The 13,891-nt window shown below is 35.4% G+C and overlaps 1 protein-coding gene across 1 annotated transcript; it reads left to right on the plus strand.

The window, feature by feature from the left end:
- Positions 1 to 778: 778 nt before the first annotated feature.
- Positions 779 to 12,876, plus strand: LOC140865773 (alpha-mannosidase-like). Its single transcript, XM_073270539.1, has 29 exons — positions 779 to 1,267; positions 1,355 to 1,438; positions 1,987 to 2,075; positions 2,159 to 2,333; positions 2,435 to 2,554; positions 2,642 to 2,725; positions 2,816 to 2,887; positions 2,972 to 3,085; positions 3,851 to 3,951; positions 4,047 to 4,140; positions 4,451 to 4,615; positions 4,740 to 4,829; positions 5,356 to 5,421; positions 5,506 to 5,562; positions 6,808 to 7,027; positions 7,220 to 7,356; positions 8,356 to 8,421; positions 8,517 to 8,576; positions 8,697 to 8,768; positions 8,884 to 8,931; positions 9,082 to 9,201; positions 10,041 to 10,106; positions 10,273 to 10,385; positions 10,468 to 10,552; positions 11,128 to 11,238; positions 11,312 to 11,407; positions 11,480 to 11,527; positions 11,753 to 11,821; positions 12,331 to 12,876. Exons 1-29 carry the CDS (start codon positions 1,049 to 1,051, stop codon positions 12,523 to 12,525), a joined length of 3,036 nt encoding a protein of 1,011 aa, XP_073126640.1. The 5' UTR covers positions 779 to 1,048; the 3' UTR covers positions 12,526 to 12,876.
- The last annotated feature ends 1,015 nt before the right edge of the window (positions 12,877 to 13,891 follow it).

Genomic DNA, 13,891 nt, shown 5'->3' on the forward strand with positions numbered 1-13,891 from the left:
TGAATATTTTTGCCTTCTTCTTGTGTTTTGGAGCGTCGGAAATTATAGAGAACCTTCGAGCGATCGTGATGTTGAATATTTTTGTCTTCTCCTTGTGTTTTGGAGCGTCGGAAAATATAGAGAACCTTCGAGCGATCGTGCTGATAACGTGTTGTGAAAAAGTAAAAATTTATGGTAAAAAGTAAAAACTTCAAAACTCAAAATATATCAAACTCTACACTACAAATTTTTTTCTCTCAATTCAATTATATTTTTCATCACAAATGAAGACCTATTTATAGATCCACATTTGAGATTAATCCAAAAATTATTACATAATCATCTACATCATCACACACTAATTTTCCACATTTTACAACTCAATATTCAACATTCAACATTCAACTTTAAATAATAATAATAATAATAATATATTTTCAACAGATAAATAATTTTATAATTAAATCTTTTCAACAAAAAAAATTAATTATATAATTAAATATTATAACCAAATGATAGTAATAACGAATAAAGTAATAACCAATTGCTAGACTTCAATTTCCCAATTTGCAATTTTGCCTTGAATAAATATTCATCGTGTCGTGTCCCCCTCAAAAAAATAAAAAAATTCATCGTGTCCTTCTATTTTGTCTTATTATGGAAAGGACCCAAAGAACAGTTAAATATAACGGTTAAGCCCTCACGCTCGCCGATCGGTTACTCTTACTTGGTAAGGCCAAACCTTTCCAGCGGAGATTTGACAGAAAAGCTGGTCCCTTCTTGCATTAAACATGCCCATTTTACGTGGGTTTCAATATTTTCTTGAAAGGGCCCTCCATTTGGGCAAGATTTGTGAAAAAAGCTATCAATTATTGTACCATGTTTGCGTAATTTTGATTAAAATATTGGCCGGCTTCTACAGTCCAAAGGAGAAACCGATGTATATCTGTCCGTTTACCTTACTTAAATGCTTCAATAATGAGCATTGCGTTGTTCTCTTGGTATATAAGCATATGCTGCCATATGTGCTGTCGAAACATATCAAGGGAAATCTTTTTTGGGACTGGGAATGGGAAAATTGGTGCTGGTTGTTTCAGCTGTGCTGTGCGTTGCATCTGTTTTGGGTTCGTGCGGAATTGTTGGTGTTGAAGGGTACATTAAGTATAATACTGGGAGTGGGATTGTGGATGGGAAGTTGAATGTTCATTTGGTTGCTCACTCGCATGACGATGTGGGCTGGCTTAAGACAATTGATCAGTACTATGTTGGATCAAATAACAGTATTCAGGTAGGCTAACTTGTGAATGAGGAGTTATATAATTTAATTTCAGGGAAAACATCTTTATTGTCTGTTGTTCGACACTTTTCAATGCAGGGTGCATGTGTGGAAAATGTTCTGGACTCAGTTGTGGTGTCATTGCGCCGTGATCCGAATAGGAAGTTCATCTTTGCTGAAATGGTAACAAAATGTTTCCTTTTTGCTTTTGCAGTTTCTTTTGATAAAGTCGATGAACACATGGTTTCTGTGTTTGAAACCATCATTTTCTAGCTGTAAATTCATTGAATGCACCAGAAATTGTTACTGCAACGTTTCTCTATTTTGAATCAAATTATGTATATGTGTGAGAATTCTGAGTTCGATACAGCTACTGTTGTCCTTAGTCGTCACCCTTTTCAAATGAAGACATTGTTGTACATAAAAGCATTTTTCAGAAGCAAGAATGCCACGAGCTCCAACGACATAGTTACTATCCTTAACTTGTTTTAGTAGAGGATCACCATTAGGAAATGTTGGATACATTTCTATCAATACTATGGACAACAACGTGGGCTCTTTCCTCTCACTGATTGGAGTTTTAATGGGTTATCCTAGAATGCATGTGTATTCTTCACTTGTTATTAGACCACTTTATTTATATTTGGTAATGATGCAATTGGGCAGTGTTTCCTTGTCATAATGGTACCCTTGCTGCCTTGCATTTGTCTTTGATGTGCATATCCATGTAGGCATTTTTCTATAGATGGTGGAAACGACAAAGCCAAGAAATTCAAGCAGAACTACGACAGCTTGTCGATGCCGGACAGTTGGAATTCGTGTACGGTGATGCTTAACATCTTTTGTCTGTGATTTTCTTGGAGAAATCTCTCATAAGGTTATTCAACTGACTTGTCTGTGCAGGAATGGTGGCTGGTGTATGCATGATGAAGCAACTACCCATTATATAGATATGATTGACCAAACAACTCTTGGTCATCAATTGATAAAAAGTCAATTTAATAAGACTCCTCGTGCCGGATGGCAGATTGATCCATTTGGGCACTCTGCAGTGCAAGCTTACCTGCTAGGCGCCGAGGTACACAAACACTTCCTTTGGTGAAATAAATTATATCACTAGTTTTCTTTGTAATTTGTTCATGTTTCATGTGTTAATTTACATTTCTGCTGTTTATCTAGCTAGGATTTGATTCTATTCATTTTGCACGGATAGATTACCAAGACAGGGCAAAACGCAAGGTGGATAAATCTCTTGAAGTCATATGGCAGGGTTCTCGGACGTTTGGTTCATCTTCTCAGGTTAGAAATGCAGATATCCGACAGTTGCTCCAAATTAAATGTTTAATCTGATTTATTTGGTCACTTCTGAGGTCTGTGTTCTTGCAGATTTTTGCCAATGCATTTCCTGTTCACTATAGCCCACCAAATGGGTTTCATTTTGAAGTAAATGATGACTTCAGTCCAGTCCAGGTTCTTTGACAGAAAAGGAGCATCAATCCCAAATTGAATCAATGCTTGTTTAATGTTTTTTAAAATAATTCTTTAATTCCCAAAATTCAGGACGATCCGTACCTTTTTGACTTCAATGTTGAAGCACGAGTTAATGATTTTATCGTTGCTGCAATGACTCAGGTGGAGTAAAAGAACCAATTTTTAACTGTAACTAAAACTCTGTTTGAGTATAGCACAGACTGTTCATTTGCCTTTGATTCATAGGCAAATGTCACAAGAACTAATCATATCATGTGGACGATGGGAGATGACTTCCAATATCAATATGCTGAGTCCTGGTTCAAGGAAATGGACAAACTTATTCATTATGTCAACAAGGTACAATATTTTGAATGAGAAGTGGGTTTTTCCCATTAACTAAAAAGCAAGGCTCTAGCACACAGTTCTCTTCTTATTCGGATGAGACTGACCGTGAGAAATCGATTGAAAAAATGAGACCAATTCGACTAAAATAAGCATGATGTATGGTCATGTGTGTCCGCATGTTTTGTGCTATTTATACAAGTCAAAACACATGTATACTGTGAACGTTTGCTAAGCTCGCATGAACAAAATCAATATTCAGCAATATATGTATGCGTATGTATTGTGTGTGTGTGTGCGTGTATTGCTTTTTGGAATGAGCTGGATGAATTTTTTGCTTGACAAAGAGAGAGAGAGGGCAGCACTAGGTGGGCAACCATGTGCGCCGTGAGATGTTCACACGATGTTCGTGGAAATTTACTTCAAATTTAAATTTTTGTGAGATGTTGCATGAACATCTCACGGTTGCTCATGGATGCCCAACAAAAGGTGCTCAACATAACGAAATCTCTCCCTCACACACACACACATATCTTTTTGGAGTGAGCTGGATGAATTTTTTACTTAACATATGTGCTTGGCCCTTTCAAGTTGCTTGCATTTTTGTTTACTCGGTATTATGATTATAGAAATTCAAACCAGGAGTGATTGTTCTAATGCCTCAATCAGTCATCAGTGAAGTTGTACAGTGTGTGTCTCAAATATCTGGAAAACTAAATTTGTGATGACTCGTGTTCTACTTATTTCAACAACTGAGTCTGACCGAGCTTACTGAAACAGGATGGCCGGGTGAATGCATTATATTCAACACCATCTATATACACAGATGCAAAACATGCTGCCGGTGAATCTTGGCCCCTGAAAATCGATGACTATTTCCCGTGAGCGTTAAATAACTCTTGGTCTTATTTTTGTTATTTTGATATTTCTATTCAACTTGATCCAAGGTAGAGTAATTTCTGTTGGTTTGGAATAGATATGCAGACAGTGCTAATGCTTACTGGACTGGATTTTATACAAGTCGCCCGGCATTGAAAAGATATGTTCGTTTGCTGAGTGGATATTATCTGGTATTCTCAGGCATATTTGTCCATTAATTACAAAAATTCCTCGTCAACAATTTTTTTTTAAGAAAAATAGAAATCAGCGCCCGATTATTTTTACTCATGAAACTTATTGTTTTGATTGGTAATTTTGCGATTGCATTATGGGTAAGTTATCATGAAGTATAAGAATCGAGTACCCCAATTGCTATTCCAGTCTCCAGATACATTCTGCATGCTGATAGCAATCTTCTCATTTTTTGAGATACACTGTTGGCCATATGTGTTAATAATATTTTAAAAGGTATTGGAACGAACTCATTTTGTGCATGCGCAGGCAGCTCGGCAACTTGAATTTCTGAGAGGAAGAACATCTAACACCAGTACTGATGAGTTAGGTAACGCATTAGGTATTGCACAGCACCATGATGCTGTTAGTGGGACAGCTAAACAGCACACTACAGATGACTATGCAAAACGACTGGCCATTGGAATCACAGAGGTGCATTTATATGATATTTTGCTTTATATTTACATCACAACATCTTGATCTTGCTTATGCTTATATATGGACTTATAAGCTTTAAAATCCTATAATTCTTAACCAGTGGTTTTATATTTCTCAGGCAGAAACTGTGGTGAATTCAGCTTTATCATGCCTGTTTAGTTCCAATCTGGATGGGCAGTGTGCTGAATCTACAGTGAAACCTAGCCAGGTGGCACTTACAACTTTGTGATCTGTTTGATTTACCAGGGATCCAACTTACAGGGAATGTTCTCTATTGTCTTGCTAACAGAAAATCATTGTTCAAAGCGAGTAAAACCAATTATACATCATGAAAAATAAATACTGGATCCTTGGGCTAATTCGTTGGCACTAAACATGTCTACTCATTGATTGCCAGGAAATACGCAGATACTATTAGCTCAATCTGAACTTTTTTCCTTTCTTGGGATAACTAATATACCTTAGAAACATGAGTAAAACATCATATGCTCATGGTCAGGAGTTACACTAAATTCAGTTGCAGTGGATAAAACTTCTTGATAAGTGCCTCGTGTTTTATATGTAAATATGGGCTTAAACATTTTTGCTCGTTTCTGTTGCAATTTCATTAAAATGTGAGTAAAATTTGTATTTGTTTTGTCCTTCATGGAAGGTTATGTCAATGGAGTAGAAACCACATATTTTCTTGTCTAATGTTCAGCTTTTTAACTTTTCACCTTTTGGTCGGTGAACAGTGTCAGCTGCTCAATATAAGTTACTGTCCACCGACAGAGGAAGATATCCCGGAAGGAAAGAGTTTGGTAAGAACTTTTTTCCGTATATGCTCATTTTTCAACATGCTGTAAACAGTGTTTTATTTTACCAAGGTATAACGCTCTTTTCAGGTTGTTGTGGCGTACAATTCACTGGGATGGACACGTACTGATATTGTCAGGATTCCCGTGAGTCACGCTATTTTTTACTTCCCTCTCTTTGTAGTTGATCATAGTGAGGTTTCAGTTGTTGTACAGCAACTTTGAATTGTTTCTGAAATGCATCATTGAGCTTCTGTGTGCTGGAAAATCAATACATTAACTATAAACCAAAATCCTAAAGTCCCAATAAGTGATGAGATAAAATTTTAATCTACCTTCCAACGTAATAACTAAGATCATGTTCGTTGTTAGGCTACAACTTATATTCAATTTCTATATTGGCATATCAAAAATCAATTTCATAACTTATCCAAAACTTTCATATATTATTCTTCCCAAAAAAATTGTATTATTCCTGAAACGAATTTTCATCTTAAGTCGCAAGTTTAAGCTAACTCATCCTTGACAGGTAGTCTTCCAAATGTAAAGTAGTGTTGTATCTTATGAGGTGTTAAAACTTCCAGTTGGCATAGGATATCCCACAACTGCAAACTAGTTCATCTTGTTAGGTCTTCAGATTGAATTTGCATTCACTTTCCAAAATAAAATCTTCTCCTTTCAAAGATATGCCATTCTATTTAAGTTGAACATAGTTTGGATCTTTGAAATTATTTAAGATTTTTGATTGTTTTGCTTTCTGTTCAATTTAGTGACATTTCAATTTGTAAAGACTTATAATTTTTTTTATAAAAAATCTTGACATCAACAAGTGTTAAGCCATAGTGCCATAGCAGAACTACTTAGTCGCTTCCACGGTAGCCAAAAGGATCACCCCTAATGAATGCTTCAAAATATGTGAATTTTGATCTAAAGGTGAATCATAATGTGGAAAGTAATAATTTCTAAGCAACTGTTTACCGTGGAATGCACCAACCCTCCCCCTGGGAGCGGAACTCTATGTGCACCAAATCTTGCTTCTTTCACATTAATCTTTCATCATCCTAGAAAGTTTTGATAGGATATGTTCAGACTTCTCATAGCAAAGGAGCCTTAATATTTGGCTCTAGTCCTTCCTGCCAGAATGCGTGTATAATTTTTCGATGATTTATTCAAAACCATTTTCACTTTTTAGATCTGTATTTAACAACAAGCCCAAACTGGAAACATCATTTCACGCCAGTCAAGTTTGCCTAACGCTTTCTGCTTTACAACCAAAAGATGAATTCTCTGTTTTGTTGCTACTCAGCAAGTGTTATATTTGAACCTCTTTTCTGCTACAATTGGGGTTTCAGAATAATAATAAATTATAACCAGTAGGTTCATAATCTACAGGTTAACGACTATAATCTTGTCGTCAAAGATTCCATGGGAAGCATCATTGAGTCTCAATTTGTTGAAGTAGATAATGTGACGAGTAAGGTTAGAAAGTTCTACGTGAAGGCATATACTGGAAATTCAGCTTCAGAGACTCCGAAATATTGGCTTGTCTTTCCAGCATCGGTGCCACCTCTGGGTTGGAATACGTATTTCATTACTAAAGCTTCTCAAAAGGGTATAGATTTGAAATATTATTTTCCACAATCAATTCCAGAAGTGTCTACCAGTTAGGATTTTTAAAAAAATATCTATTTTTAACTCTTGAGACACACTTTTAAGCAATAATAATCTTCTTAAAATATGAGAGACTTTGTCACCTCATTCTTTCTGTAATTTTGGTGCTTATAGATGGTAATCATTACTGCAGAAAATAGAAGAAGTGGTTCCATGTCCATGATGGCTCTTCCAACAAATGAAACTATAGAAATTGGACCAGGAAACTTGAAGTTGTCTTTTTCATCAGTATCTGGGCAACTTAAACGCATATCAAATTCAAAAACTGGTGTAAGGTTCTCTGTTTTAAAACGGAGTGTTATCAATTGTTCTTGTTATGCGGTTAAGCTGGACAAAAGATCTACAGCGGAGAGTGAAAGAAGGAAATTCATAAAATCCGAAAAACATCGTACTTTTTTGTTTAACCTTGCTTTAGTTAGTGCTCTTTGGTCACCAGTTAAAGAGGTTTTTTTTTTGTTAATGGTCTATGAACTATTTGAAGCGGAATGGATCAATGACATAATATAACTTCAATTGATCTGTCTCTGCATCCTATACTACATGTGTTGAAATTGTTGTGGAAACATTTTTGCTGGTGAGAGTTTGCTTAGAACCTGTATCTACAAGGCAGTTGGAACTTGGCTACCAGATATCGTGCTTCTTGAAGAATCTAAAGCTTTAGCATTAGTATTAGGTTTTTTCATCGAAATCCACATCATCAGTTTGATTGACTAGCCAAAATCAAATAATTGAAAACTATAATCACCTTGCTGACATTTTCTTTTTTTTTAATTCACAGTAACTGAAACATTTTTTTCCGTCGTAGCTCATATTTTTTTTCCCTGAATAGCAATTGAGTACAGAAGAGGGGCCGTGTAATTCATGTTATTCAGCTACATTCCATTCTTCTAGATTTTGATGTGGGCAATATTATAAAGTAATCTCGAATATGTATACAGTTCTTATTTGTTTATGGTGAAATAGCATGATTGCTGACAGAAAATGCTATATCTATCTATTGGTCAAAATCATCTTTTGCCTTACTATGCATTTTTAGCAATAGTTTGTGTTAAGAAATTGACAATCTTCCAGCAGTTTTCGATATGTTTCATCTTTTGTTGAAACATCTAAACTTGAAAGTTTAATTCATCCAACTGGGAAACAATATCTATCTATTCATCAACTTTGGTTTTTGATACTCTGCTGCTATACTTTCTATCTTTGATGTCCTCAGTCTAGGAGACTCCTAGATCAAATTTCTTCAACAATTGACTAATGTTGTTTTACCAGATTGATGTACCAGTACAACAAAGCTATCTTTGGTATTCTTCTAGCCAAGGAGATGCTGATCCTCAGGTACATACATGTGAATTTTGTGTCTAGGATTGTCCCCACTGCCCAGAATTTGAGTGAAAGAACTGCTATAAGTTGATGCATATCACACCTTGCAGTGTTCTGGTGCATATATTTTCCGACCCAATGGAATGCCTGCTTCAGTGGTCTCCAGATCAGTAAGTGTTTTTATCCTGACAAGGATATATGTTATTCAAGTTAGTGGTGAAACGCCTCTCGAACTCACAGTTATTTCAACAGCTTGAAACTTAAGTTAATATTTAACTTCCTGCTCACAGGTTCCCCTTAAGATTGTACGGGGACCACTAGTTGATGAAGTACACCAGCAATTTGCTTCATGGATCTACCAGGTTGAGCATTTAAATTTATTTTATTAATGGTGAAGGTTCTTATTGTTTCAAAGTTGCACGCATCTTCATCCAATCGGGTCGCGGAGTGTGTTGAACTATTTCGTCACATTTTCAGGTTATAAGAGTTTATAAAGATAAAGATCATGCTGAAGTTGAATACACCGTTAGTGATTAATACATCCTTTCCTTTTTCCATGTGATTGTATTGTTTTTCCTCACCTCAAGGACATATTCCTTTGCTTTTGCTCTTCGACTTGCTAATCCTGTTATTCTCTTTCTGTAACGTGTTTGGTTGTATTAATGCGATCTGAAGATCGGTCCAATTCCTACGGATGATAGTGTTGGGAAAGAGGTTATTACAAGAATGACGGCTAATATGGTCACCAACAAAGTGTTCTACACTGATTCCAATGGAAGGGACTTTCTAAGACGGGTATGTTTTATGTTATTCTCCTCAATCATGCTTTGATAATGTGTCAGAACCTAAGATCTGTGAACTTAGAATACACTGCTTTCTGTTATCAGAATTTGTTATCTGATTACTAAAAAATAATTGACTTAGATGAATAGATGGAATTGAGTTGTTAAAACCGATTGAGTTTTCTGCTCTTACCTTTTTATCTTTTTTCTAGTGGATAGGATTATATCGTTTATTCTATGGCTTGCCGTTGAAGTTGTTTAGTTAAAAAAAATTGAGTCTCCTAATTTTCAAAAAACTTTGGATTAAAAAGTGTGGCAAAGTAGCTGTTTTACGATATCTCCACTTCCAGAATACTGAATTAAAACATTGAGATGACTGGAAAGGAATAGAGATTTAACTCATGATGTGATAACAGACTATGGCTCTTTTGACAAGAAAAAAATACTAGAGTATGGTGGGAAAATATGTCTGTTAATATCTCGTGACAAGTGTATATAGAGAGGACATTTTGTGCAGTTGAACTGGTAGAACTTCATTTTTCGCTGATTGCTTCTCTAGGCAGTTGTTGGGTTGTGAGGTCTGACATGTCTCTTGACTTGACTATTTCTATGCGCTCGATGACTTTTAATTGATGATTTTATTCCGGCTGCAGCAAGCTCTCGTTCACATTAGAAAAAAGCGGAATTGTTTATGGATAATGGTAGAAGAGTCGGGCTGTTCTTGTTGTAAATCGATAATGTAGTCCAATGTATATTCTCTGAAAGGCATCTTGTTGCCCTGTCTTATCAGTAATTTCCATTACATTTAATATTCTGACCTGATTTTGACTTCTTAATCCTGCAATTTTTCAGGTTAGAGATTACAGGGCTGACTGGCCTCTCATAGTTACTCAACCTGTTGCAGGGAACTACTATCCAGTAACTGTCCCTTCCTTAACTTGCTAACTTCATAATTTTAAAGAGAAGATTGCAAGTACCCTATTCACATGCATTCACTATCTCCAGTATTTGCTCGGCAGCTGATTTGATAGAAAAAAATGTGTTTCCTTTCATCAGTTATTAAAAAATTGTTCGATGTTTTCAGATCAACCTTGGTATATTCATGGAGGATCAGAAATCTGAGTTCTCTGTTTTGGTTGATCGGGCCACGGGAGGATCCAGCATTAATGATGGAGAAATCGAATTGATGCTTCACAGGTTCACAAATGTTCGAACATCTTCTCTTTGGTATGCTTATGTTACTAGTAGAATAAGTTTAACAATTTTCAGTATCTTCCAGGCGTATTTTAAATGACGATTCCAGAGGAGTAGGTGAACCCCTTGATGAAACTGTATGTGCTGATGATACATGTGAAGGACTCACGGTATGGTAATGTGAAGTATAAGTTTGTGTGATTAAATTTTTGTTATCAAATGCATAATTGTTGACCCCAAGTGATAAAGCTTGAGGCTCCTGACTTTGCTTTTAAGGTTCTGTGATTATTAAGCTCGCATTCCTTCTCCCAAAGTATTATTATGATTTATGAAGTAGTAAATAACCAATTTAACACCCGTTTTAGGCTTCCCCATGGGCTAGCCAACACAATGATGCTAGTTGATGTGATCTCTGTTTTTCTTTTTGTTATTATCGGTTGGGCTGGTTGATAATTCCATGCATTTCAAGGGGCATAGTATTAGCTTCAATTGCTCTATATCAACATTGAAATCCGGCCTGATAGCCCTAAGTACGATGTATTTTTAGTTACCAAACTCGAGAACTAGAGTAAAGAATATTACAATACAATCCAACATAAGAGTGGAAAAAAGGGTTAAGAGCATTGACAACAGAAAACTGCAAGATGCACATTTGGGATCATTATATTTAATATCCTAAAGCAGCGTAGAAGGGAAAAGATTAATGTGTTTTCGTATAAAATGTTGCTTTGTTTTATCTTTTTAGGTTCGAGGTAATTATTATATTGGCGTCAATGAGCTTGGTGCTGGAGCTCTTTGGAGGCGGACTACTGGTCAAGAAATCTATTCACCTCTTCTTTTAGCCTTTTCACATGAGGTATATTCGGTCGTTAAACACGGACATGAGATTGTAATCCTGTGATCTGACTATTTAGAATGGACTCCTGCAGAACTCTGAATATTGGAAATATTCTCATCTTACGACGGCAACTACCATGGATGCAAACTATAGTTTACCTCTTAATGTTGCATTAATAACACTTCAGGTGATTGTTTTTTATTTGCATATGTTCTCTGAATAATTTATCTCCACTGATCCTTTGGTTTTCCTTTTTCAGGATTTGGCCGATGGAAGTGTGCTCCTACGTTTGGCCCATTTATATGAGGTGACTCGTTCAATTTACTTGCAGTTGTGTTTATGAATTCATTATTATATCTGTTTTTGATGTCATTGGCATTAAATATATTTATAAATGTAAATTTATATTGGTGTCATATTGACGGACGAAGTTGGTGAGTAAACATGACTCAAGTTTGATTAATAGTATAGATAAACTCTAGAAACTTATAAGTTGTTACGAAATACCCTCTGATTCATGATGTTGACCCAGGCTGGTGAAGATCCTAACTATTCAACACTGGCCAAAGTTGAACTGAAGAAAATGTTTGCTGGGAAAAAGGTCTGTATGGTGTATGCTGCACCGTGTATTAACTTTCGCCAAATGCAAGCTTATTTTTATTCAAGATTAAAATGGAATTTCTTTTGGGCTCCTTTATACCATTTTTGCCTTTTTTCCGCTTCATCGTCCCTAAATTTTCTCTGCTGTTGATATGCAAGCAGTTTTTCTTGGGTAATGTTTTTTCTTAAGATCAATCCATTCAGTTTCATCCCTCACTTTATATGATTTGATGTTTATTTACCAAAGCATATGCAAAGCATACACCAAATATAACATAACAGTGTTTACTCTGGTTCGAGTGTGTCCTCCATTCCAAACTTTCTCTTCTCCCTCTCAACCACACTCACTGAAGGGCTCATGATGAAGGAGCAGAAGCCGATGAAAGTAGTACTTCATGTAAAATACAAGAAAATGACACCAGTCCTTGGTGAAAGTTAAATAAACCAGTGTAAAAGTAACACATGAATCTTTTTATGCTTATGGTATATTGACTTGAAATCATATGTCAGATAAAAACGCTCAAGGAAACAAGCTTATCAGCAAATCAAGAAAAGTCTGAGATTAAGAGAAAGGCATGGGAAGTTAAAGACGAAGTTGGAGCTGAGGCGGCAGCAGCTCCAATCAGAGGTGGTGCTGTGGACATGTCAAGTCTTACAGTCGAGCTCGGTCCCATGGAGATCCGGACTTTCCTCTTAACATTTTGAAAAGTGACAATCATCTCCACCATCTGGTATCAAGAGCTACTGAGTTCTCCTTTCCTCTGTTCTCGAATAATGAACTATAGAATGAAGATTTCTTCTTTAGAGAGGGAACAAGTGTCGACTGTCTTTGATAACACTTTGATCATCGGCTGCAACGTAAAAAAATGGGCACTGATAAGGCTAAAAATAATGAGAGGGGATGGTTGCTTGGTGTTGCAATTGTATAGCCATCTTCACAGATATATTTTCATCTTGTCTTTTTTCTCCACACTGAGTATTGGAAAAACAAGTGAACCAAATAGCAGACTGGCTGTAGTTACTCCATATTCATAAATTTATCATTATTTATTGAACTTTGGGATCCCTTTCAGTGACTTACTGGTAAAACAAGCCAAATTTAAATTTCAAATTGTGTCAATTGTGGCATTTGTTAAACCAGACTAGCTTACATGAACTGCTACTTTGAAGATGTCCTCTTTGTTTAGTCTAAAATATTATTTTTTGTTGCAAAAATTAGTTGTTATCCATTCAAAATCGATAACTATTTCATATGAATTGGGTATAGTTGATGACTACCAGAGACGGCTTTACTGATAGAGATGTGATTATAAATCGAAATATATGGATAATATGTAACTGTTTTGTAGCTCTAATCATCATATAACTCGAGCCAAACACATAATTAATAGAAAAACATCGAGTTTCATCATTCATACAAAATGGTGTCCGAATAAATTGGACAAATAAAAACTAAAGTGAATATGTTGCGATGTGATTATTTCACGATAGTTGGATAGGACGATTGAGACATTAATTGGCGTAAAAAAACATGAAATTACATCGACTCTAGGGCCGTAACCCTTGGATGAAAAAAAAAATTGTGTTTTCTTGGTCCCAACCTTTTAGAAAGTATATAAATAATGTTCTTAAAGCTGAACATTAGTGCTTTTTTTTTTTAATTATCCAACTTGCCCTTTTTTCATTTCATTTTATTTTAGTATTGATTTTTTTAAAGCTTTTGCACTTAAATTCAAGTTTACAATAAATAAAATCTTGAAATTTGATTTGCTAAGAAGAAAATATAAACAAATTTAAGATTAACCTTGTTTTGGTGTGTGGCCAAATTCCGACAAATCAGAATAGTTCAACCAAACAGACTTGGAAAAGGAATGAAACAGTTAAGTTCAATCTCGATTTTTAACTTTTGGATAAATGTTAAAAAAATGTTTTTGTTTTTATTTTTAAATATAAATAGAATTAGAAGTCCAAAATGTTAGGGGAAAAAAGAAGAAGAAATTTTAGTTTTTAAATAAGCAATTAAGCAAACCATAATTTTAGTAATTTCATAATCATTAGATAAAAATATTTA

The sequence above is a fragment of the Henckelia pumila genome, chromosome 4, assembly GCF_033568475.1.
Source record: "Henckelia pumila isolate YLH828 chromosome 4, ASM3356847v2, whole genome shotgun sequence".
NCBI classification, from domain to species: Eukaryota; Viridiplantae; Streptophyta; class Magnoliopsida; order Lamiales; family Gesneriaceae; genus Henckelia; species Henckelia pumila.

Excerpts from the sequence above, each read along its gene's own strand:
- LOC140865773 (XM_073270539.1), top strand. The coding sequence starts at position 1,049 with ATGGGAAAATTGGTGCTGGTTGTTTCAGCTGTGCTGTGCGTTGCATCT. Across the intron at positions 3,086-3,850 it reads TTATTCATTATGTCAACAAG|GATGGCCGGGTGAATGCATT; the intron begins GTACAATATTTT and ends TTACTGAAACAG. Across the intron at positions 11,408-11,479 it reads TTGCATTAATAACACTTCAG|GATTTGGCCGATGGAAGTGT; the intron begins GTGATTGTTTTT and ends TTCCTTTTTCAG.